Here is a 26,424-nt window from a genome sequence, read left to right as displayed (position 1 = left end):
GGTTAAGGAGCCTTTGTAGGCTTTTCCCCATGTGTTGGAAGCATCTTGCTTTGGGCGATGAAGTAAATCTTTACTCGCTGGAGCCATGATTTTGTCGTCTCTAGTTTGCTCCCGAACTTTGTGCTCACAGATTTGAATGGAGTCTAAATTTGCTGAAGTGCTTCTTCCTAGCTTCCTTGTTCAATGAGAAAATGATTTAAGGCAACCAAGATGACTTTTTTTCTCTGTGTAGGTTTAAATTATTTACAGTAGCAACACTTTTTATATTGAGAGCTTTTCTGCAAAGGAGGCAGGCAAATGAAATTTTAGATAGAGTAAAATCCCAGCCTGGATGTTTTCAGGTGAGAGCTGAAGAGCCAAGATGTATGTCTTTAGTGTATCTCACAAGTCTAGATTTGTAAAAGGTGACATCATCTAATCCAATCCTGGGAGAAAGCCAAGTGCCCCCCATGACGCTTTGTGGTGTTAGTAGATTCTGACTTGGTAGGACTGCTCTGGAAATATCTCACTAGGATGGATGGGAACTAATGTTCATTTAGTTCTAAAAGGTCCAAGAATCTGGGTTGGCCATAGATGGAACTGTAAGTTCTAGTACCATTCAGATCCTTCCTGAAGAGTATCTTGTCTCCCAGCTTAGGTCCCAGTTTCTGGAAAAATGGGATAGATCCTGTTAAACTATATATGTCCTCAATCCAGGCTCAGTGTTTGGGCCAATCTCAAATGAGCCTTCCTGAATGGGAGGAGCCATCTTGAAGTCCTTCCATCTCTCATTCAGGACATTTTGAGAATTATTTCAAAATCATGGAATTGGAAGTCACATTAACTCTTTCTTTGAAAAACTGTTTTTCAAAAGGGACTATATTTTTTAGAGGACATAAAAAAAACAGATCATTGTGTTGCATCTCCCTGGGAACATGGGAACTTGATAGGCTTTGTCATCTTTGCAGAAGTTCACTGGGGGTTTTGTATCATTTTGATCATTAACACTCATTTTTTTTATTTGACTAAAGAAAGATTAATAGGATCACTATATCTGTCATCTGCTGCTTCAGATTTCACTTAGTTGTAGAGTCTTGTGTTGTAGGATGGGATCATTCCTCCAAGTTTGGCTCCCTCCTTGTACTCCCTGAATACTCAAGAAATCTTAAGTAGTCATCATCACACCTGAGCCTCATTTTGTCAAATAGGTAGATATAAAATAGGCCAAATACTATGATTTCAGTGATATTCACCTTGAATTATAGGTTAATTCCATTTAGTGTGGTATGAAGTGCATTTTTGTAGCCTTTTTTTTTTTTTTTTTTTTTTTTGCTGCTTTGTACAGGGCTTTGGCCTTTCCAAAGGATGAAAGAAAAGCATTTATTAAGTGACCTCTGTGGGTTGCAACATAGCAACCCTTTCCTCATGAATGTGTTTTTGGGTTTATCTTTGATTTAAAAGTGGCCCAAATAGGGATAAAAGAGTACACAGAACTAATCTTTCTAGGCACTCTAAGTGACAGGTTTGTTTACGGAGCCTCAGGGTCCTCAGAGTCAGAGAGTCTTTCTGGGATGCATAATAGTTGCACATGGCAAACTCCACAGAGAAGGGTCTTAACTTTAATAAGGGGGGATGTTATTTTCTGTTTTCTTTTTCCTTCGTTTACTCTTTCAGTCCATAATCATTTGTGGAGCTTTTGAAATGACCAGTGGCTTTTCTAAGCTTTTTCTGTGTGTTGTGTGTTTCATTACCCAATGTAGAGTACAGTATTTTGCATTCACAAAGTATAAGGTGCATGTACTCTTAGGCTGTGTCTATGCCAGCTCTCACATCCCAGGAAGGCATATGTATATTTTTGGAAAGGGTGAGAGCTACTCATTTTGTTTAATTTTCTCTTGCCAAATTAGCCTGAAAATTCACCCAAAGCAGGCATGTTCAAGGAGTGTCACAGACCCCAAAGTGGGTGTGTTACCCGATTTTTGAGAGCATTGGAAAAAATTTCCGCACGAAGGCCCTCTTGGAATATTGAGATGCCTCTCTTGAAAATGCTGCCAGTTGTCACATGGAAAATGAGAGGCAGCCTTGTAACATGTTGCTCTGTCAACATTTGGATAATTTGACATCGGGATGAAATACCAAAGCTATGGCCAGATCTTGAGCTGGTGTAGAAACCAGCCCACACTGTGTTCCCTCATGCTTTCATTGAAATGCTTGTGTAGACACAGCCTAAGAGAGAGTAACCTCCCAAGTGTAATTTTGAACTTTCTCTCCCCAATTAGAAGAAGATAGTGTTTTTGATGAATCTGATATTCATGATACACCTACTGGACCCTGCAATAAAGAGTCTCAAACTTTTTTTGCAAGATTGAAAAGGATAGGCGGCAGCAAAATGGTGAAATATCAGCCGGTTGAGATGAATGTTCAGAGAAGTATGAATTTTTTCCTCTTAGTAATTTTATGCAGAAATGTTGTACTCTACCGTTTGTTTGGGGTGAAATCTTAATTTTATTATGTTACTACACATTTTAATACCGTTGATTTTATATATATGTATGCACAAACAGTATATATATATCCACACTTATATATATACGTGACTTGACAGATACATCATTGACGTCATGATCGTCTGAGAGGGCCATTGCTTGATTTGATTTGTTGCAAAATGTTTGCTTTTCTTCCACACGATTTAAATACAGTTTTCTAGATCTGCCTCAGCCCCAAAGTGGTCCCATTTCCTGTGCACAAATGAATAGAGCTGAGGAATTATCCCAAAGCCTGATTTTGGAAATCAGATCTTAAACTGCCATTTCGGGTTCTCTCATTCCAGAGTTTTCTGGGTTTTGAAATTAGAAAGAACTTTCCAAAAACTTGGCCAGAGAGTCAGTGTTCCCTCCTGTTGGAGCTGGGATTGTGATTATGATTTATGCCAGTTGTATGCCCAAGTATGAGGGGGAAAAAAGTGGTAGCATCTCCAAGTAAAATAGTACTAGCTCTTTCTGTTTCAATCAGGTGAAATAGAACTGGCCGAATATAGAGAAACGGGTGCATTACAAGACAGCATTCTACACTGTGTGAGAGAAGAAAGCATTCAGAAAAAAAAGCTGCGCTCTTTAAAACAAAAATCTCTTGATATAGGGAATGCAGACTCCCTCTTGTTTACATTAGACGAGCACCGGAGGAAGTCCTGCATAGACCGGTGTGACCTAGATAAGCCTCCCGCCCATGCTGCTTATGTCATGCAGAGACATGACCACGGACGGCCCAGACAGAATTCAGCTACAAGGCCCGACGACCCCGAGGGCCCCGAGAACCCAGCAACGGAAAGTTTCCAAGAAACCCGCAGGCCTGTGATACCTGAAGTCAGGTTAAACTGCATGGAGACATTTGAGGTCAAAGTGGATTCTCCTCTCAAGCCTGCTCCTAAGGAGGATTTAGATCTGATAGATTTGTCCTCCGACTCCACATCCGGGCCTGAAAAGTGCTCGGTGCTCTCCACGTCTGACAGCGACTCCCTTGTGTTCGAGCCTCTCCCCCCTCTCCGCATCGTAGAGAGTGATGAGGAAGAGGAGACCATGGACCAAGGAAATGATGGTGCCTCTGGTAAAAACGCTGCCTCCCCCCATGCCCTCCCCAGCCCCCCTTCCGTCCTCAGCCTCAGCACAACTCCTCTTGTGCAAGTAAGTGTGGAGGATTGTTCCAAAGACTTCTCTTCCAAGGACTCAGGAAATAACCAGTCAACAGGTGCCACGGACTCTGCCCGCGTCGCTCTGGAAGACCCCGCAGACTCCGAAGAACATTCGAAGCCCGAGGAGTCGCAGGACTTTTCCTGTGGCAGCCCGCTCACACTTAAGCAAAAGCGAGACCTCCTCCAGAAGTCCTATGCCCTCCCTGAGGTGTCACTGGACGACAGCCCCGAGCCCAGCATCGAGGAGGAGAAGCCTGGTGGCCCGGTGCCAAGTTCAGGGGCAAAAACTGTCCTCCTCAAAGTCCCCGAGGATGCCGAGAACCCAACGGAAAGTGAGAAGCCCGACACCAGCGCCGAGTCGGACACAGAACAGAATCCCGAGAGAAAGGCAGAAGAGGAGGGAGCGGAGGAATCCGAATTCAAGATCCAGATTGTTCCCCGGCAGAGGAAACAGCGCAAGATCGCTGTCAGTGCCATCCAGAGAGAGTACCTGGATATCTCCTTCAACATTCTAGACAAGCTGGGAGAACAGAAAGACCCAGGTAAGCTCATCTCTCTTCTTCCTCCCGGCCTGACACGCCGGTTTGTGCATCTTTCTCGTTCCGGTCTCGGCACTGAGTATGCATCCAACTCTCAATCTTATGATGTCAGAGAGTGACATTATAATTGTTTCAGAGTCCACTCCGAATCCTTCCTGCTTACCACAGCATGTTGGATTCAGATGTGGTTTTACTGGCTCCATAAATATTTCCGTATTTGTTGTTTCTCAACTTCTAACAGTCCATTCTTGACCATCCTTGGCAAGAAGAGGCCGTGGTTAATTCATATCAAGGTATCCCGGACATCATCTCAGCCTTCCTCAAACAGCAAAAGTCATTAATTTGAACTCTTTTTGCCTTCTTTGTTTTTCCGTGCCTTAGCCAGCTTTGATAGATAGTCCAAAGAAGGAATAAACATGAAGTGCTAAAATAAAGCAAAGAGTGCTTGAAATGGTCAAGAATTGACTATAGTCCGGTAGGATCCACAGCGGATTATATACTCAGACCAAATGTCAGCAGTCTGGTGGACACTGTGTGTCTGAAAAACCCCCTAGTTGCAACCTAGACCCTCATCCATGGGCACCGCTTGATGGTGAGGTTGTCACAGCTCATGGATTTCCTGCCTCAGGTGTCATTTCTCGCCTTTCCTTGGAGGCACAGTTTTTAAGAAAGAGCATTTGAAAAAGCAGCAAGCCGATAGTCCATCTCATCCTAAAACACAGCCTATTGCAGTATTCCCATAACTCAACACTTTGTGTCTCAGCTCAGATCTAAAGAAAAAAAAGAATGTGACTCTTTAGAAAAAATGAAATTGTCCAGGAATGGTCATTGTAGTAGATTCCTAGCCTGTGGACCGCTGAGGACTGGCAAAGATCTTGGAGACTTGGAGACTTGTAGTGGAAAATCTGTCTTTTTCTGTAAGAAGAGACGGACACTCTAAGGAAGTGATGTGCCCGGGGCCCACAGATAGGCAGTCGCGGGACCAGGACGATTGTCCTGATTCTAATCCTTCCTCTCCCACTGCTTCATACAAAAGCCAACTCCTAAGACAAGAGATTCAGATCTTTTATTTGCCCCGGGCATTCCCTGAGAGTTCTAGCTGCTCTCCCTCCCAGCACAGAGCTGTGTACCTTGAAGGTGCTCTGTGAAAATCTGTTGAATGAACGTTAGTATATTTGGAAAGGGTCGTGCTCCAGCCAGGCAGGTGGAAGAATAAGATCCTGGTGATTACAAAGTTTAAGGTTTCTGGGGAAACTGGAATACCTCTTTATTGTCTGGAGCCAGGAAAGTGGCTACATAGAAATGGAGGAGAGCATTGACCTAGAGACTCTAGAGGTCTGTAGGGTGGATATATAAGAAACCATCCAAGGTCTATAGAGTGGGTATATAAGAAACGCTATGTAAGTCTACACAATGGGTGTGTGTGATGTATAGGTTGTAGTGTGTGTGTGTGCCTATGTGTATGTGTGTGTGTTGCCTCCTTTATCCATCCTATATCATATTGTTCCCCAGGCTACCAGGGAGGAGATGGATTTCATATTAATACACTTGCTATCAGAACAAGAGGAAAGCATCTGACAATTATGATAATATGTCTTTAAAATGTATGTAATATATGTATACTGTCATAATAGTTTTATATCTGTATAGTGTCCAACCTCCCATGGACACCCTGATCTATCTTCCCTCCCTTATTGGTGTTGGAAGGAGGCCTGGGCTCAGAGTAAGACACAGGCTTCTCTAGACCTTTTTGCCTCTATCAGCCAGAGTAAAGGGAAGCCCAGACAGCTACGCTTCTGGTCCTTCCAAACTCAGAGCCTCGCCACTGCTGATCACCTTGAGCCACCAGGTCCAACTTCATCATGCACTTTCCCTGTGTTCATGTCAGTCCCTGCAGGAAGGCCCAGGTCACTCCTCTAATATCCATGAGGTTCTGGACATCTTCTGTTCTGAACTTTTGTCCTGCCTTATGCTAACTACTGGAAACCTTCCTCCATCCTTCATGAGCAAAATCCCATGTATGCTCTCTCATCTGACGACTCCCTTCATGCGTAGTCTAGTGGAAACCTGGCTCTGCCCCAAGGACACTGCTTTCCTCACTGCCTTGTGCCCTTGGGATTGGGTGAGGGGTAGGCCCCTTCCTTGCTCACCGCTGCCCCTTTCAGACCATTCCCACCTTGTCTCTAAACTCTGAACCTCATACTACTGACCCCTGATGACAATTATCTGGTGACAGTTTGACTCCTGGCTCTTTTTTCATTCTCGTCTAAGCTGTTTCTGCCTGAATTCTTATTGATTCCAGGATTAAAGCAGAGACCATACTCTCTTGGTTTTCTGCTTCGTCAGTGGTCACTCCTTCTCAAACTCTTGTTGGTTCCTCCTTCTCTCCCTAAGGAGGGAGTGCCCGAGGGTCTCGGTCCTCTGTCTGCACTCACTGTCTGGGTGATCTCATCTAGTTTTATGATTTTCCATATTGTCTGTATGCTGAGACAGTTCACTCAGTTGCCTATTGCTGGAATAATGCCATGTAACAAATGAGCACAAAATCTCAGCAACATGTAATGCTAAGTCTGTAGGTCACTGTGGATCGGCTAATCTAGGCTGAGCTGGGCTGGGTGGCCAACCTCCTCCTGGGACCCTTGAAGCCTGGGAATGTTTTCTCATGGTGATGGCAGAGGCACAAGAGAGCAAGTCTAATTGCACAGGCACTTTTCAAGCCTTTGGTCATGTTATGCCTGCCAGCATTTCATTGGCCAAAACAAATCACCAAAGTCAAGAAGGAAATATACCCTGCCTCTTATGAGGGGGGACCTTCTAAGTCACTCGGCATAGGGCATGGATTCAGGGAGGAGTGAAGAATTGGAGCCGTGTCTATCACGTATTACATGGGATGTCCTCATAGTAAAAAGTTATCCGTTGTTTATCTGAAACTAAGTTTTAACTGGGCATCCTCCATTTTGTCTGGTCATCTTAATCTACCTTCAGAATATATCCAGAATCTGGTCCCCTCCCCCACTATGTACCCTGCTTCTACTCTGCTCTGAGCCCCACACCTCTCACCTGGGTCAGTGACTGTAACCTCCTAACTGGTCCCCTGCCTTCGACGCTTATTGCCTTCATATCTTCCCAACACAGCAGCTAGAGTGATACTTTAAGACATGAGATGATACCATTCCTCTGATTAAAACCCCCAACTGGCTCCCCATTTCTTTCATAGTAAAAGCTCAGGTCCTTGATATTTCTGGAGTGCTCTGTGGTCTTGATTCTCATGATTTCTCGGACCTCATTTTGTGCTGCTCTCACCTCATTGCTTCTACACAGCTGCAGTGGCCCCTGCCATTTCTTAAACGCTCCTGGCATAGTTCCACCTGAGGGCCTTTGTGCTGGCTGCTCCCTCAGCCTGTCTTCCTCACATGTCTGCCTGGCTCCCTCTCTCCCTTCCGTTGATCCTTTGATCAAACACCAGGAGGTGTTTGGACCCACACCCCACCTTTCCACCCCTGTCTGGCATCTTGGAATCCCTTCTTCTCAGTCTCTCTTCTACAGAGAATTACTCTTCTAACATACAATTTTACCTTTATGTATGTTATTGTCTGTCTCTCCCCACTGAAATGAAAGTTCCTGAAGGCAAGGATTCTTGCCTAGTTTGTTCACTGATTGTATCCCAAGTGCCTAGTAGAGTTTTGGCAAATATTTGATGAATGAATGAATGAATGAATGAATAAATAGTTATGACATTTTCTGCACATCACTATAAAAACTGAATAAAAATACTTTAAGCTAAGCATATAGGTCTGTTCCAATGTTTGTTGTCTTAAACTGTATACAAATGGAAGGTTTCATAAAATGATTTAGGACTGAGCAAAAATTGCCTGGCTTGTGGAATCTTTGTACACTAATGATTATTACCAAGTACCTTATCGTAATGACATTTCTTTAAAATTAAAGATAACAGCAAAGATTTTAGTAAGCCTAGCAAAACTCTAAAAGTCTCAATGATCTTCAAAGAATTCTTGAAGATGAGCTTTAAGCTTTCTCATTCTACGTTATTGGTGGGAGTATTATGCTCTAGGAGCAGCATACGTGAAACAGAGGCAGATGAGGGTGAAGAGACGAGATTTGTGCATGTTTTTATTTATTTATTTAATCTTAAATTTTTTTGACTGTTCATGTTTTGAACTAGTGGTTTGGGGAGAATACCTAAGAGAAAAATAATAGCCTAACCTCTAATATCTTAGTGACTAAGGTAATTTAAAACATGTTGCTATTTTGTGCCTACTCAAGAGGGTTCAGGAAACAGTTATACTTTTTTTTTTCATCAAGAAATGATTAATCTGGCAACCATATCTATTCAGAAAGACCTCTGAGAATCAAAACAGCATCAGTGCTCGACAACTTTCCTCCCAGCTTCTCACTTAAGATTGATTTTACTTTTATTTCTGACAAATTTAGTCATCATCCAAAGATAGAATAGCATCTGCATACTTCAATTGTATGTATGCATGAATGTGTGGTGACTTGCTCTAGGACAAGAAAAAAATTGACAATATGAAAAGAATGAGACAAAATCATCATGAAGCTTGAGAACTTGAAGTCATTTAGGGAGGCATCCCCAAATTATAGCATGGGACATTCGTGGACACCTATAGGGTAACTCCAGGCTGCTCACTCTGTTCATTTTATAGTATTGCTTAAGATGGCAAGGAGATTTGTAAAGAATTTGGGGGGCAGGGATTGCTATGATAAACCATTAAACTTTTCTTCTCTTTTTTTTTAAAGATTTTATTTATTTATTCATGAGAGACAGACAGAGAGAGAGAGAGAGAGAGGCAGAGGGAGAAGCAGTCTCCCAAGGAGCAGGGAGCCCGATGCGGGACCCGATCCCAGGACTCTCGGATCATGACCTGAGCTGAAGGCAGACGCTTAACCATCTGAGCCACCCAGGCGCCCCCATTAAACTTTTCAAAAGTTTTAAAGGATAACCTACCTAGAATAGTGTGGGACAGCTTGTTTCCCATTACTGATGGATAGTGTATGCAGAAAATATTTCCTCTTAGATACATTTGCCAAATAGAAGGAGCAAATGATACAGTCTGTTTCTTGCTCACCTAATAAAATAGAAAATCTGCATTCATAGTATTTATTCCAAGTTAGATACAGTCAGTGCTCCTAAATTACTTACGGTTTAGCAAAGGTTGTAGACAAGTCAATAGACAATTACATTATAGTGTGTTAAATTTGAGAAAGGTTAAGGACAGGGTGTCCTGGGATTACATAAGAGGATCACATGATCCATTTTTTCATTTGTATTTTTGGGGGGAGGGGTTTCCTTGAAGACCTTCTGGTGGAGGAACTGTCTGTATACTTGAGATGTAATTAATGAGTAACATATTGCCAGGAAGAGGTAGAGTGGTAGAATGATGTAGGTGGAAGGAACTGTAAGCATCTTTAGGTAGTAGATGAAAAGAATTCACTTCTGGAAAGGTGAAGTGACCTGCTCAAGGCCATGCCGTGGGGACATGCTGAGCTTTAGCTTTGTAACTGTGCTTTTGTTAATCTCTGAGAGGCATAGCCACAGATGCAGAATGTAATGTGAAAGCATCTCTGCATGGAATTTGGAAACCAGCGTGTATATAATTCCGTTAAAGTAATCGGTAGGGCCAGAACACATAGAATGTTTTGAAAGGGTGTATTAGGCAGGAAGGAAAAGATATGGAGAAGGTTCTTGAACTTGCTTTTTTTAATTTATTTTTTAATCAACGTCCTGAGCTTTAAATAATATTTCTGTTTGTAGATCCCACTACTAAAGGACTTTCAACTTTGGAAATGCCACGAGAATCCTCATCTGCCCCCACATTAGAAGCAGGTGTGCCAGAAACAAGCAGCCATTCCTCAATATCAAGTAAGATTTCCTTTGGTGATCATTTCACCTGTATATTGATTTTGGGATAATATCTGCTGCATTGTTTTCAATGTTCACACTCCCAGTGTTGGGGTTTTTTCTTTATACACGTCGTGTTGGCTTCCTGGGGGATACTCGGCGGTAAGATTTCAGAGATCCTGAGGCACAGGCTCAGTTTTGTCAACATCTCAAGTGTTTGATAAATCAGTGCCATTACTGATTGGCCAAGAATCCCAATCTGTGAAGGAATAATCACTGAATTTCATAATTCAAAAAAATAAAAATTGTTGATGACTAGTCTAAACATAAGGCCTAGAACTAGTTTTGGGACAAGTGAAAAGCATGGTTCACGACAGAATTTTACATTGGACCCCTTTGTTTCATTTGAATCACTTCCATCAGTGACAAAATTTTATCTAGGTTATCACAAAATAAATGTAACAGATAGATCATGATCCCAGAGTCATGACTGAATCCAGCCCTTTTGGATCTGAAAATAAAAATGGCATGAAATTCTATAAGATCTGTAGGGGGCAACTATTTTGAAACTGCCTTCTGTGGTTGGGTCCTAGATTTTGTCCTTGAGGAGCATGAGTTCCGTTGAGGTGAAGGTAGGGGGGCCTACCTACCTCGGTGGAGCCCAGTTGAGAGACTTTAGCTTGGGAGGTTCCCAGCAGGAGTCAGTGATACGGAGGTGCAGCTCCTGCAAGCCCTCGTCCCAGCTGCTGGTCTATTTTGTGCTCCATGTAGATGCTGCATGAGGAGCTAGTTAATTTTCATTTGACCATCTTTTGAAATGAGGATGATCCTGAAAACCAGATAAAGATCATAACTCAAATGCTGGACTGGTAGTACGGAACAACATCGTCATCTTCATGATTCATTCATTCATGCATTCATTCATTCAGCAACTATTTATTAAGTGTCTGCTGGGTGCCAGGCACTGTGCTTGCCACTGGGGACCCAAGGTGAATAAATAAGAGACACCCCTTGTTCGAGGAGTTCATAGTCATAATAGTTAATAATAGTTCCCATTTATTTGACACTTAACCACGTGCTGGGCACTGTGCCAAATGGTTACACACATGGTTGTTTTACTCAATCCTGACATCAGCCCTACATGGCAAATATTACTGACCCCATTTTATAGACTAGGAAGCAGAGGTCAGAGAGGCTAAATAAATGACTTGCCTAAAGTCAGGTAGCTACTGTGTGATAGAGACAGGGGATTGATGCCAGATCTGTTTGACTGGCAAATCTTTGCTCTTTTTTGGTATCACACACTGCCTTAGAATAACTCAACTTCACTTATAATAGAGATTACAGAAATTCTAAGAAAGTGTTTTCAAGTAACAGTTATTTGCCCTTTTGGTAGCAAAGAAGAACAGCTAGTTCTGGATTTAATTGTTCTTTTATCATAAAAATCTATTTGATAATGTGATAGAATGCCCATTGGTAAGCCCACATACTAGAATCATAAAAGTATATTTTCTCCTCCTAATTTACGTGAATCATTCAAAAAAAAAAAGGAAGATAGTGAATTTTAATCAGAATTCCAAGTTGGGTGAAATTTGAGATAGGGTGACTAAGTCAGCTTGACTTCAGTGCTAGTTAAATGTGTCATAAAATAAGCATATCCAGTGTCTCATGATCCTAGAGTCATAACTGACTCTAGCTTTTCTGGAGTCAGCAGAGTGCATCAGTAGATTTCCACCTTCCTCCTTCTCTCCATTAAAAGCATGTCTTGGATGGCTGTTGGTGGTGTGTTCTTGGAGGCATCATGCCAGGCACCTCACACACTGAGCTGAACATTAAGGGTTTTTACTCTCAGGGAATTCTGTCTACACACAACTGAGAATCGGAGAACTTATGAAATCACTAGAGGTTTTAAGTCCTCCTTTGAGCATCCTCATTTTTAAATTGGTTAAGTCTTCTACAAGATTTCTGCTTTTGCATTTGACTTGAAGTTGCATGTTTCAAGTGAGTCGTAACACTGAATTTCACCAATCAACAAGAATCGGAGATTTTCCGTGTTGGTTGGTGTAGTCATTATCGTGAATTTAGTCAACATGGGCTCCAAAACACAAGAATTCCCATCACACTCCCTTCTTTGGATCAGTTTGCCGGCTGACCATTTTGTAGCTAACCATGCCATGACTACCATGAATCAAACAGCATGCCAATTACATTAAAAATGTTATAACTGATTTCACATCTCACGAAGTCACCGTCTTGGTACAGTGATTGTGAAACCTGTGTATAACATTTAAGGCTTTCCAGGGGCCATACAATCATCCCGGTTTCTACCATCCCCTCTTAGAGCATGTACTTAAAGAGCTTCAGTTTCTGAAATTGTCCTCCTAAGAGAGTGAATACCACACGCTCTCCAGTGTCCAGGAGTTTGGGATCATGTAGAAAAGGCACATCAGTGATTCTCTGCTTTTCTCACTGGGCTGGGGGCAGGGACTGATGGGACCCCTGGCAGAGGAATAGGAGGGTATAGGAGGCAGATTGCTTTTTTTAGTCAAAAGTCTACTGGCAGGAATTTTTTTTTTTTTAATTATTTTTCTGGTTTGGAAATGCTCGTAACTTGACATTTCATTGGTGGGATATTTGTCAGTGCCTAATTGAAGGATAAAAATGTTACCACTACTCCCTAAAACAAAGATTTGTACTAGAATACACTTGTGGAAGGTGATTCGATTCGCATTTCCCAAACAGTAGGCGGCGGCTCATACAAAGATTAAAAATAGTATTGACTTTGGAGTCAACATGTTTCGGTTTCTACGACTACCTCATTTGATAGTTGGTTCCCAAGTAACGTGGCATCATTTGCTTCAGTTTCTCTCTCAAAAAACTGGGGTTGATATGTGTCATTTTACTCCAAAATACACACACACACACACACACACACACACACACACGGACTCATGGGGATATAATGGAGCCTGAAACTATGTATGAACAAGCTCCATTAAAAAAAGTTAAGCTATAAATTCAAAGTAGTATTATCTGCCTTAAATCCTTTTTGGAACAAAGTGGAGTATATAAATAAAAAAGTAAATGAAAGTAATCATATTGTGGTAACTGGAGTAAATATTTACAGGGTACAGATAAATGCTCATAGGCACTCTTTCATTCTTTACGAGGGAAGAAAGGCACCCGGAACAGCAACGTGCCTTAGGTTTTTTCCTTTGGATAGGAGCATACAATTTACCGAGCAATCACAAATAGCCAATGAAAGTTCAATTAAGATTCTCTATGGATTTGTAGAGCCGTTGTGTGCGGTGGAAATTTATTCCCCCTCGTAATCATGTCCTAATTTCCTCCATATAGCTCAGGATAGGCAGACGAAAAGGGGATCCCTGGGAGCTCTGACAATGAGCCAGTTAATGAGGCGACAGCTGGAACATCAGTCTAGCGCCCCCCATAACATCAGCAACTGGGACACTGGTGGGTCAAGCTTTTTCTTCTTGTTTTACCTCTCAGATTAGCTAAATGCCACTTTCTTTGTGTCCCCTCTGCTCTCTTGTGAAGGATTAGATTTTCTCTTGTGTTCTGTGATTCAAGTAATTTTTTTTAAAAAAACCTGAAGGTAATGAACAAGTCTGTTTAAACTTTCCAAGTGTTCTAGAGCCACCTGTTTGTCCATTTAGGCTGGTCCAACTCTTTTTCCTCTAAGACCCAGATTCCAGATACTAGGTTATCTATCTGGGGGTTAAGTGATGTCAATGTGTAAAGGAGGGAATGGAACTGTGATTTCATGATGTCAATTAAAAAAACAAACAGAAACACCAGATTATCAATAGTGTCTATTTTGTAAAGTTTCCCCCAAATAAGGGCATATTAACAGTAATACTAATAATAACGAATGTAGCTTAGTGACGTCATGATCTGCCAGTAGGCTTGGGAATATGAGCTCTGTGTTTTAGTCAGCAGGGTCACCAGCTTGCAGCCGCACACCCTCATGCTCATATGGTGGAACCGCATCTAACCTCAATTTTAAAGTAAGAATCGATCGCCATGACATGTCTATTTCAAACATGATCACTCTGCATTTTCTGAACTTTGTTCCCACGTTCTGCACACGTACTCCTTTCCAAGCCGGTAGTATTGCCACGATCCTGCTCTTTGGAGTGCCTGCTTTTCGTGTTTTTTTTTTTCCTTTTTTTAATTAAATGGGTCATTTGAGTTACAAGATTATACATGTGGAAGCACTTTGCAACATGCATGCACTACGAAAATGTCATGGTTTGTTACTGTGACAGGCTCTGGGGGTCAACACTTAGACCTACTTCAGTATCGTGGTTAGTCCTTTCTGGCCATAGTTATGTGAGATTGTTATTTTAATATCCTTCTTTATGACCAGGAATTATGACGTCCACAAAACCAAAATATCGACAGACTTATTTTTTCAAAACCACAATATTGACATACATTTTATCTTATCTCCCCCACCCCCATCCGTTGTTTTTCCAAAAAAGGAGAGCTAGATAATTAAGTCCCATAAAAAAATACCCAATCCTACTTTTGACAGTTTCAACTCTCCAGCCTTTATAAGGGTTCTTAACGTTTTAAAGGTTTCATGTTTTGTCTTCCTTTTGGTGATAAGTGATAGTGAATAATGTAATGGCCAAAAGCCAACAGGCAAGAGAGTCAAGGAGAAAGACAGGATAACCAGCCTCAACAGCCGACTGGGTTTGGGTGGAGTCGTTGCGTCCACACCAAAGAGGACTGCCTCTGTTTCTCTCTTTACGGAGGAAGCTATGTGAGGAACTGAGAATGGGAGCCTTGGTTTGGTTAGTTCTCTGATAATTAAATGCCCACCTTTTGTTAGGTTGACATGCTTCTATTTTCTGTAGCAAGTAGCTCAGCCTAAGCTAACCATTTTAGATTTAGATTACGATTCCAACCGAGTTTGATTGCTTCAGTAGAGTAATAAAAAGGCAACTAGATCTCAATTTCCAATCCAAATTTTAATCTAAAAATAGAATCTACATGATGCCAAATAACCCATTTAACTGAATTTTTCACATTCACCAGACTTCAGTCTCGTTCATGTCACTCTGGTTTCTCACTTAATACTTACCATTTACATGCTGTCTGAATTTCTTTCACCCATTTTCCTGGACTTGTTTTCCATTCTCCAAATTGGTTCTCTAGTCACCAAGTCCTACTAGAGTTTCATCTCAATACCCTTGTTTTGATTAGTGCCATGAAAAGTTCTCCCCAAATCTAAGACCACAGGAGAGTCAATGAATACATAGGTCACTGTTAGGTGGCATGCCACTTTATAGCACATATGTCGATTCAGTGACTCACTGGTCTCCAAAGGGACAAATCTAATCATGTCAACACTGAGAGAGGCAGTCTAAGACATGGGTTATGATCGATTCACCTCAGCATGCACCTGCTTGCTCAGTGAATACCTGCCTCTTCTCCACCCGTGCTCATCCGATGGCTGCTTCTTCGTCTCATCTTTCATAGGAAACACATGTTCCAGAAGCCACACTCCTCTGTGTCTTCCCCTGTTCCTCACCCCTGTTCCTCAGCCCTCAGTGGCTGACCTCACCCCTGGTCCTGAGCCCTAAGGGAGACACCTGCCATTTCCTTGCTACCAGTTCCACATGTTTTCTGTATGACCTTTCTGGCCATTACCCCAAACGATCGCTTATGTATTTACTGATTTGCATAAAACATTTATTTCATGGCTGTGACATTAGCCTTTCAGTTTTACATTTCATATCAGAAGATAATGGTATTTGAGCTTTCTCGGTGGGGAGGAAGAGAATCCAGACTTTTTTTGGGGGGGGCGGTTTTAGATGCTCTCCTGCTTTTAATTACATTGCATATACCTGAATGGCAGTTTTGTAGTAAAACCCCAGACAGCCCTACCCAAAAATCTAGGATGTTTCCTGTACATATTAATAACCAACAATAACAATGACCCCAAAAAATGGCCCATGAGGTTATTGGTTAAATTCTTTGTATTGTGACTTGTGCTAAATTGACTGCATTGAAGACTGAAATGTTCTATTTATCCACAGAACAGATACAGCCTGGGAAACGCCAGTGCAATGTGCCAATGTGCCTAAACCCTGACCTGGAGGGACAGCCGTTGAGAATGAGAGGTTAGTTGAGTTGTGGAATCTCAGACTGTACGAGCTGAAAGACACTGTATATGTCAATCATCTGGTCACCCAGCGGGTGCTGAAATCTCTTCTTCAGAAGCTCCATGAAGTGGATCCAGTCTCTGTTCAAACACCTCCAGGGACTGGGAATGCCTGACATCTCCTCTTTGAACCTTATCAACAGAAAGTTCTTCCTTATCGTGACTTTCTGTTTGGGGCCACCTAAAATGAGTCTGGTTGCTCACATAATTTTTTAGATGTTTGAAAATAGCTACACATCACTTACTTCCTCAATCTTCTCTAGACCACATGTCCCTGGGTCCTTTGATATTCCTCTTAATACATATCAGCCGTCCATATTATTGTGTATCTTCTCTGAACATGGTCCAGCTTATCTGTGTTCATTCTAGAATGTTGAGATCACAGACGAATAGCTTCTTTGAAATCTGAAATCGCATAAAATATACTTGTGGCATTATGCTGCCCATTGGAGTAAGCTGAGAATAAATCTGTGCCAAGATCATCAGAATATGTATTTTCAAAATTCATCTCATGGCTAGTTAATCATTACTTTTATTCTTTTTTAATTCAGAAAGCAGCTTAATTATCATTTGTAAAAAAATAAAACAAACCAAAAACCAAAAAATGAACTATGACTGCATCTCTTAGCTACTTCCCTCAATTAAGCAGACTTATTATTTAGGACCATATCACTCTTCTGATTTTCCTTAGGAATGAAGAGATCTTTATCTTCAGCTTTTGCTAACATTTATTGGGTAATGAGTAGCCATTTTAACTCCTGTAGATGATGAGACTCTTCTCACTTATGGGTCTGGGAAAAACTTTTATGAGCAGAAGTCAGTGGTCAGACAACTCTGGTGCTTGCTCATCCACGATCCAGTGACTAAGTTAGTAGCTGCAAAAATGGAATAAGGTAAAGAGAACAAAGACAGAAAGATAAAGTCTCTTTCACAGTAAACTGAAGAAGTCCACTGATGCAGCTAAGGGACTGATGGGTGGTTGCATCCTTTGAACAAACCAAAACCTTTACAATGCCTCCTATCTCTAAGAGTCCCAAAGGGGCTTTGGTCAAAATCTCCAGCTTTGGAGTTGGACTTTGGGGGAGGTTCCCTCTTTATCCAAGCTTCTAAGAACCTTCTATTTCTGTTCCTAGTTCCATACAGAGTACACTTTGGGTAGTGGTGCCATCAGAAGTATTGCCCACAACTGGGGGATGATGGGACTGCCTTTAATGTTGCAGACTTCTTTGTAACTCAACTAGAACAAAAGGTAGCTGAGGTCCGTAGCTTCCTTTGCATTTCCCACCTTCTTCGTCTATGTTACTCTGCTCCCAAATGATTAGCCATATTCAGAAATCCAGTTTTAGCTAATATTGCCATAGGGGAGCCAGCACCCAATAACTTTTATAGATGATTGCCATAGATAATGCATGACACCTTTTGTGTTGTCGTGTGAATAAACAACTTCACAGAGCTATTATAGTCAGAAATACCTATTTCTTGGCATTTGTATTGGGTAATTATTGGCTTGAAACCACCCAAATGACTTTGATTTCTACTCTTTTCTTGACTTGAATTGTGAATTCTATTTAATAGTAATTGGTAATTCTATTTAATAGTAATTGAGTCTTCTGAAAGACTTGACTCAATAATTTTTTCTCCTTTCAGTGTTTGTTTCCAGTAAGACTGTATATGTATCACCATCTTATGGGATGACTTCTTCCACTTTTAGCATAGACATTTTGGCATCTGGTAGACATGGTCTATCAATGTTCAAGAAATGCGGAATATTAGATTTAAACTTTCTGTGTTTTGGTTGCTTGAAGCAACTTCATGCTGTTTACCTTAGTGTTTAACAATTAAGCATGTCTCCTTTTATCTTGGGCCCAGTTCTTGCCTTTTCTGTTGTTAATCAAAATATAGTTATGCTTGTAATAAATACTGTTGCTTTCCCTCAAAGCACTATCTTTTTTTTTTAAAGATTTTATTTATTTATTTGAGAGAGAGAGAATGAGAGATAGCACGAGAGGGAGGAGGGTCAGAGGGAGAAGCAGACTCTCTGTTGAGCAGGGAGCCTGATGTGGGACTCGATCCTGGGACTCCAGGATCATGACCTGAGCCGAAGGCAGTCGCTTAACCAACTAAGCCACCCAGGCGCCCTCAAAGCACTATCTTGATGAAACAATTGGAGATCCTTGTTAGTGATATACTGAGGTACAGGTAGAAAAGAGTGTTACTCAGAGATAGCTGGTAAATATTGTAGTAAAATTTAGATACCCATTTGGGATCTTTGGAAGTGACATAAAGATATTTTTAGATACTTTCCTTTGCCATTTGAGTCTGCAGGTCTCCTGCTTCTCATAAACACACTTTGTAGCCTTTGATCAGTCAAGGGAATATAGTCTGGCAGCATCTTCATTCTTTAAAGGGTTCAATACCCTTTTTTTCTCCCTCAGATTGAAACACATTGCCCACTTTGCTAGGTTTCTAAAATTTTTATGTTACTTCTTTTAAAAACTGGTTCTCTGAATCATTATTTTTCTCCTATTTAAGGAAAGATCATACAATTTTGTTTTGTTTTCCAGCACTAAATTTCTAGTTTCTTGATGAGAAACAAACTCTTTAATGACCCCTGAGTTTTTCTGCCTTCTTTCCTGACTCTGTCTGGCACTGGTTGTTTTCTTAGTAGAGAACAATTTGCTCATTGCTAGAGCATGTCGCCAAGATTCCTGCCTTAGATTTCTCTGAAGGCATCAAAACCCAAAGTTTTAAACTCTGTGATGTTGATTGGCCGAAGTCACTAGATGATTCCTTCAAAACACTTGATCTTTCATTCGTAAATATTTCAGTTTGAAAAATGAAGTCTTTTGCTTTGGGGCTTATGATATTAATTTCCAAGGCAAAAAGCTGTTCTGATATTTCTTAGCTCAAACCCCTCCCCTTGCTTATGTGTGTAGAGTTCTGGGATCTTATTCCCTTCTCAAATTAGTAGCATTTTAGGGTCGGTAGGCATTGGTGATTTTAGAAACGTAGGATTGTAAGGGCAGCTTCCATGTATGCTTAGCAAATAAGGACTGTGTAAACTCACTTAAAGGTGCTCTTGAATAGATTTCCCCCTTTGTCTATTTTGTCTTCCTGACAAAATCCCCTGTTGGCACACTGAACTCTTTCTGATTTTTTCGAAGTCAAGAAGCAAAGGGAGTCTAGCTCTTAAAAGTCACACAAACAGAAACAAATCACAGTCCTTCTTGAATTCATTTTACCCTTGAAACAAATCAGCCTTTCTTGAACTCATTTGACCCCTGAGGGGTTTTCACAATGCGTTGAGCTGATCCCATCACATTCCGTGAGTGTGATCTTGGGAGGATTTATGAGAGGAGGATGGGGCTTTCCTGGCCCCCAGAAACAGACCTTTATTCACCAGGTGTCTCTTTGCTGCTTCCCCAGGCGCTACGAAATCCAGCCTGCTGTCGGCCCCCAGCATCGTCAGTATGTTTGTGCCGGCCCCGGAAGAATTCACAGATGAGCAGCCGACGGTGATGACAGACAAGTAAGCTCACGCTGTTCTTTTCTTCACCAGATTTACCGAATCTGAGCGTTTGCTCACCACGGTTGTGAGAAAGGATCAGAGGAGGCGTGTTATGCTTTAAGTCATAACTTGTTCGTCAAGGGGCTGTGGCGCTAAGCGTGGGTGGGCATTGTTATTTTATTATTTTTTTTAAAGATTTATTTATTTGAGAGAGCGAGAATGAGAGAGAGAGAGAATGAAAATTAGAGGGCGGGGGTCAGAGGGAGAAGCAGGCTACTCGCCGAGCAGGGAGCCCAATGCGGGACTTGATCCCGGGACTCCGGGATCATGACCTGAGCTGAAGGCAGTCGCCTAACCAACTGAGCCACCCAGGCGCCCCCTGGGTGGGCATTGTTATTTTAGAAATGTCCTATCATTGTATGGCCACCATCTGTTTATGCCAAGGCATGTTCCTTTCTCAGTTCGGACAAATGCAAATCAGAGCCACTTACTGATTATTATAAGCTTCAAATTGTGAGGATGGGACTAAGTATGGAGACTTGATTCTTACTCCCATCCTGCCAGCAGAATCCTTTCTCTGAGTTTCAAACTGGTACGTCACCTCGCGGTTTGTCAACCTTCAGTATCCCCAGATTTCTTAGAGGATAAAGTCCAAATACCTTTGCTTATGACAAAAGACCCTTTAGACTGTGAAGGTATGGCCTTACTGCTCCTCACCTGGAGCTTTTGCCCCAGCCCCCTCACCTTCTCCAGAGCATGCCTGATGTGTTCTCTCTTCTGTGATTTCATAGGTGTCCTGCTCTTTGTACTTTCTCTGCCTGGTGAACTCCTAGTCATGCTTCAGGACCCAGCTGAAGGCAGAGTTTCCCCCTACACACAAGGCAGAATTAGTCATACCATTCTCCAAGTTTCCGTAGTATCTATGACATCTTTCTGTTCTACCACTTACCACATTGTGTTTTAATTGTGTCATTGTGTATACATACAGGTTGTGAGTTCCTCAGGGACTGTGACCCTTTCTTCTGTCTTTTATACTCTAAGCTCCCTATACATTGTCTGGCACACAAATCGTTGTGTACTGAATATGCTAAAGAATAAGACTTGCAGGATTTCAAGTTTGGAGAGATCCCTTTGGGCTAGGGAAACTTCCTGGTGATGCAGTGGGTAGGCTTGTGATAAAGGGAGAAGAATATGAGGCACGAGGGGCTGGCGTGAGGATCTGTGCAGCTGGCCCCAGCCAACAGTCATTCCTGAAGAAGCGAAGGTGCCCGCCTTGGAGAGCTGCCTTAGAATGTCCATGTGGGGAGCACCTTGCTGTGTTTGGAGGCCTGTCCTTGGCGCCTCCTTTGGTACAATGTCCCCGTTTTGTGTCCTCCCCCAAGTCCCAGTCTTTGTGTGCACTCCATTTCTCTTCTTTTTTAGTTGCAGATATGAATCCTTTATTTTTCAAAAAGGTCAATTTGTCAGGGATTTCATAGATAGAGTTTGTATTTAGGAAGTCTCCAGACGGAAAGTTCTCAATAGTGATCTTAGCTCTAGTTCCCTCGCTATTCCCAGTAGACTTTCCCTTCACTTTACAAAGCTGTCTGGCTGTGGTTGAATAGAAGGGCTGTGGCTTTGGCTGAGATGAATTAAGTTGGACCCATATTAGATACTATCAAGATCAGTAAGTTGGAAGTTACTTAGGAGCAGGTGCCACTGTGTCTTTACCTATTACACTCAGTAGGCGTGGTGCGTTCTTAAGACTGATTTGAGTGAGTGGTAGAGAAGAGACTGTGATCCAGACTCCCCAGGCTTTCTGGAGTGTTCTCTTGGCTTAACTACCCCATGTCTCACCCACAAATAGGACATTTTTCAATCCGAGAGCACAGGAAAGCTTCCATTTGCATCTAGGCATTTTTCATGTTTAATTTCAACAAATGAAAAAAATATCTAGTTACTGACTATCCCTAGCAATAATTTTACATGCCTAAAATCCCTCAACCAGAAGCTTCAAACTGTTAGTCTGCCTGGCGCTTGCTGTAAAAAGAACCAATAATTCATGTCCATAGAGGCCAGACAATTGTGAGTTGAACGTTTTCAGTGACTTAAAGAACCTTCCTGATCTCTGTCATGTGTGTTGTTTCTGTGTCTAGGAGGAGGGTAGTATTGCAGTCCACTATGTATCATGAGAGTGGGGCCACTGACCTCCTTTTGGGGACTTTTCCAAGACTCCTGAGAAATGGCTTTATATACTTTGTTATATCTTGAAACCATTGCTGGCTCTCGTGGACAGCATTCCTCTGTTTTCTTCACAGATGCCATGACTGTGGGGCCATTCTTGAAGAATATGACGAGGAAACCCTTGGGCTGGCCATTGTGGTCCTCTCCACATTCATTCACTTAAGCCCAGATCTGGCAGCCCCACTGTTGCTGGATATAATGCAGTCCGTGGGAAGGTGAATATTGCTTCGGTTCTGTTGGGAAGGAAGGAGGAGCCTTATTCACTCTATACCTTGACATAAAAACTATCAGTTCAAAAGTAAAACGTTCAGTAACCTTTTAGATGTTTGATATTTGTGGGATGAACTCAGACTAATTTTAAAACTGGAATGTACCAAACTTCGGATTGAATTCCCAAGCTGTGTTGGGTCATGGGTCACCATGTCATGGTGTCAGAATGATGCTAGAGGAAATTGCACTAAGAAAAATCTCCTATTTGTTGCTCTTAATTACTACTTGGGCTAATAATGTATGGGGCAGTACCCAGAACTGTGCACAGTTCATAGTTCAACAGCTTACAAGTTTTAGATATTATTATCTATAAGATTTAGATATTATTACCTCTCCTTACCTGTTTTAAGATGGGTTCTCTAGGCACCTTGCCGTCTTGAGGCATTGTCCTGGGAGGGGAAGATGGAGTATAGTTTTACCCTTCTGACTCAGAAAAGGGAAGGATGGACATTTTTTGGGAACAGGGCTTTCAGCTGGAATAAGGGGAGATTAAACTTAGCTACTTTGGGAATTTTCATGTTGAGAACATTCCATTTAGTGGATAGGACATTAGATAGAAGGTGATGTATTTCATGGGTATATGTAAAGTTCAAATTCAGTAACAAATTGTAGTCCTGGTATGCCTAATTTATAGAAGACTGGATGAAATTCCACATGAATGTACTATGTTCCCAGTCTGTTCTCGCACAGAACCAGGGGCTTTTGGCTGTGGGCTTTAGACTGAGCTCTTGCTCTTTAGCGATTTGTGGCTTAGTTGAAGAGCTCAGTGGCTCAGTATGGAATAACTGAGGAGCCATACAAGGTAGGATGTGATTGAGAGCTGTAACAAGTAGTGTGAGTGATCAGTGCTGTAGAAGTTCAGGATGGAAACAATTTCTTAGGGAAGATCTCTATGGAGGAGGTAGGGAAAAAAACAGAATTCCGCAAATTCCTGGTATTTGAGGGAGGGAAAGAGAATGAATTGTAATGGAGCTAAAGTTGATCTTTTTTTTTTTTTATAGAAGAAATACTGATTTCCAATTAAACAGGAAAGCATTAAAAACCTCTCAACCCTTAACACCCTTGCCCCACATTTTTCTGTAGTGTCCTTAAGAGTGTATATCCTTAGGAGATGGTATAACTATTCCACCTCTAGTACCTAGAAATAGCCAGTGTGCAGTGATGAACAGTGGGGATGGAGAGATAAGAAAAGATGAAATATTTTATTTAAGTCCTTGATTTTAACCTAATCATAGCAATCCTGGAGTAAATTTACCAGCTTGTGGAATTGAGAGTTTTTATTAATGCAAGGCCACAATTCTTACCATCAGTACTTTTCAGATTCAGGACAGATAGAATTATTGTTCTCATCTGTTACCATCTCCTTGAAAAAGCTGATCTAAGTTGTAGTCGATACAGAGAGGGGGTTTTATTTTGGTTTTGTTTAACAAAAGCTGGAAGAAACTGTGTTCAAGCATTGCTGGCTGTTAGGATGAAAAGATGTGAGCTTTGAAGATAAGTAAAGGCAGAACAGTAGCAGATACGTTTTTACCTGCTTACATATACGTATATTTAAATCTCTACTGCCTTTGGCTAGACTGGTGAGAGAAGGGGGGTGGAGAGGTACATTTAAAGTAGCTGCCACAGCCCTTAGCAACCTAAGCCTGATCACCAAACCTACCAGGAAATGGATTCAGCCCTCACCCGATTCGGGGCTCCCTTGCATGCCTCAGTTCCAGATGAGGTAATGTGGATTTATGACCACTTAGTTTATTTGTGTTAGTCCCACAGGAACTATTTCCAGGGTGTTCTAAGCATATGTAAGCTCAGTATTTATCACCCAAGCCTTTCTGTGATTTTGAGGTTTGTTCTCTACTTAGATCCCTCTTAAAATTTACCCACCCCTTTTTGTAGATACAGCCATCAAGACTGCATTTGCTGCACCCTTAATGACTGTTTATCTCATTTGCCACTGCTTATTGATTCATTGTAGTGTCATTAACCAAAGCAACTGGGAATGGTATCTTGTGTTAGTGGTTGCCGGACCCCCCATTCCTCTCCAAATGCATTGTTGGCTGGGCGCACTCTTGTGGTCTTAAGTAAATGAAGTTGAGCATTCCCCTTATTTGTTTCATCAATATCTTATTGATCAAGACATGTTTTTCTAAACCCACCAATTTAGCGGGTTTAGACATTCTCTTTCTTAGTATACATATAGAATATTTCCATGTGTATGAACGATATAATTATTAAAAATTACCTGTTATATAATGATTACTTAATACATTTCTCTTCGCAATATGTCATCCCAATTTGTTGACAGATTAGTTGACAAATACCCTTATTACCTATTTTACTGTCTTGCAGAGGCTTTTGCTGTTTGTGGTTACGTTTCAGAGGTGGAATACAAAGAAATGAATTTGAGTTGAGTTCACACGTAAAGAGACAGACTGGGTCAAATGCTGTTCAGCTCTCTGTCTAAACTGGCTGCTGTGGCCAGTTCATAGCTTGGCCGGGTTATATATTAAACCAACTTAACTGTGTGTGTCTCTGTGGAAGCATCTGATTTGATGCAGAAAGCAGATCTCAGGAACTGGGCTAAGTTGAACCCTGGAGACTGACCACTGAGTTCGCCCACTGTCCCTAATCAGGGGAATGGTCAATGGTTTTCCTTGTCTCCCTATCTGAACTGGGGCCACAAGTGGTCTTACCGCAGTACTCGTGCATTTCTTCGTGAAAACTTAAGAAACTCATATAACTCTGTTTACTTTTCCTAGATTGGCATCCAGCACGACTTTTTCTAATCAAGCAGAAAGGTAAGGTCCTAAAGTGGGCCCAAATCTTTCTTTTTGTCCCCTGTGCATGTTCATCCTGTTTCTAAAACACCAGAGTGTGTACCGTGCAAGGAATGTTAGGTTCAGTTGCAGCTCCAGAGAGCATCCGATCATTTTCTGTTCATTCATTCATTCATCCCTACATTCACTCATTTCTTTTTATTCTTTCATGCATTCACTCATTTTAGTCAACACTTATTTTAGGCCCACTCTGTAGCAGGCACTGTGCTAGGTACTTAGGTTTCGGTTGGGGGCAAAAGTGACATGATTCCTGCCCTTGTGGGGCCTACCGTCTATCTGTGAGGCCAACACGAAGAAAATGTTTGCACAAATTTATAATTGTAAACAGCGCTTAATGCGATGAACACAATGTGTAGGGAGACTGAATAACATTCATTTATTCAACAAGTATTTATGGAATGACCACTAGGGACTGAGGATACTTGTTAACAAAACAGCTGGTCTGGGCTCCCCTGGAGCATATATTCCAGTTGAGGAGGCAAGACAATAAGCAAATTAACAAACAAGAAAACCCATAATGTCATTTAATATCATTCAGTGCTAAATGCTATGCAAAATAATCAGGTAAGTCCAAATACAGAACAGCCGGAGGTGGTATTTTGGATGTAATAATGGTAAAGGACAGCCTCACTGAGGAAGTGGTATTTGGACAAAACCTGAAAAGGGGGGAAAGTGATCCATGTGGCAATTTATAGAAAGAACGTTCCAGCCAGAGGAAACAGCAGATGCAAAGGCGCAAGTCAGGAAAGTGCCCAGGATATTTGGGGAATAAGACTAAGGCAGGCTGGGGCAGAAGGAGCAGGGGAAAGGGTAAGAGAGGAGTGGGCAAGGTGAGGGTGAGGCAGGCCAGGTAGGGCCCAGGAGGCCATTGTAAGGAGTTGGGCTTTTACCGAGGGACGCAGGAAGTGAGGAGCGCCATGACTTCCCTTGTGTTTTGGAAAGATCCTTCGCCTTCTGTGTTGGAAATAGGTCATGCAGGAAAACAGGTCAGGGGTGGAAGCAGGGAAGCCAGCGTGGAGACGGTTTCAGTGGCAGGCATAAATTAATAAAGACTTGGTTTAAGGGAGTGAGAAGTGGTCCTATTAGGGATATATTCAGGAAGTGTTGTTAAAGCTGAGCCAACAATTTGCGGATAGATTGGATGCTGGGTGTGAGAGAAAGAAGGCAAGAATGACTCCCAGGTTTTGGTCTGAGCAGCTGGGTGGACGGACGGCTGTGCCATTTACTGGGATGGGCGAGCCCAAGAGGGCTGGTAGATCTGGTGTCATCTGGGTAGTGGGAGCAAGGAGGAAGGACAAAAGGGCTTCCC

The 26,424-nt window shown here is 41.9% G+C and overlaps 1 protein-coding gene across 2 annotated transcripts in view; it reads left to right on the top strand.

The window, feature by feature from the left end:
- UNC79 (unc-79 homolog, NALCN channel complex subunit) overlaps positions 1–26,424 on the top strand; it is a 194,234-nt gene that overhangs the window by 114,728 nt on the left and 53,082 nt on the right. The window contains exons 27-34 of one of the 2 annotated variants that reach the window (XM_035728282.1): positions 2,259–2,408; positions 2,992–4,209; positions 10,001–10,108; positions 13,445–13,561; positions 16,156–16,239; positions 19,707–19,809; positions 22,086–22,226; positions 25,038–25,076. In XM_035728282.1, coding sequence (XP_035584175.1) covers positions 2,259–2,408; positions 2,992–4,209; positions 10,001–10,108; positions 13,445–13,561; positions 16,156–16,239; positions 19,707–19,809; positions 22,086–22,226; positions 25,038–25,076 — 1,960 coding nt within the window. The remainder of the gene's footprint in view (positions 1–2,258; positions 2,409–2,991; positions 4,210–10,000; positions 10,109–13,444; positions 13,562–16,155; positions 16,240–19,706; positions 19,810–22,085; positions 22,227–25,037; positions 25,077–26,424) is intronic. The other variant, XM_035728283.1, reaches the window with a different exon arrangement.

This window comes from Zalophus californianus, chromosome 6 (assembly GCF_009762305.2).
Source record: "Zalophus californianus isolate mZalCal1 chromosome 6, mZalCal1.pri.v2, whole genome shotgun sequence".
Lineage (NCBI taxonomy): Eukaryota > Metazoa > Chordata > Mammalia > Carnivora > Otariidae > Zalophus > Zalophus californianus.
The sequence above is the reverse complement of the archived record's forward strand: the minus strand, read 5'-3'. Positions and strand labels throughout refer to the sequence as shown.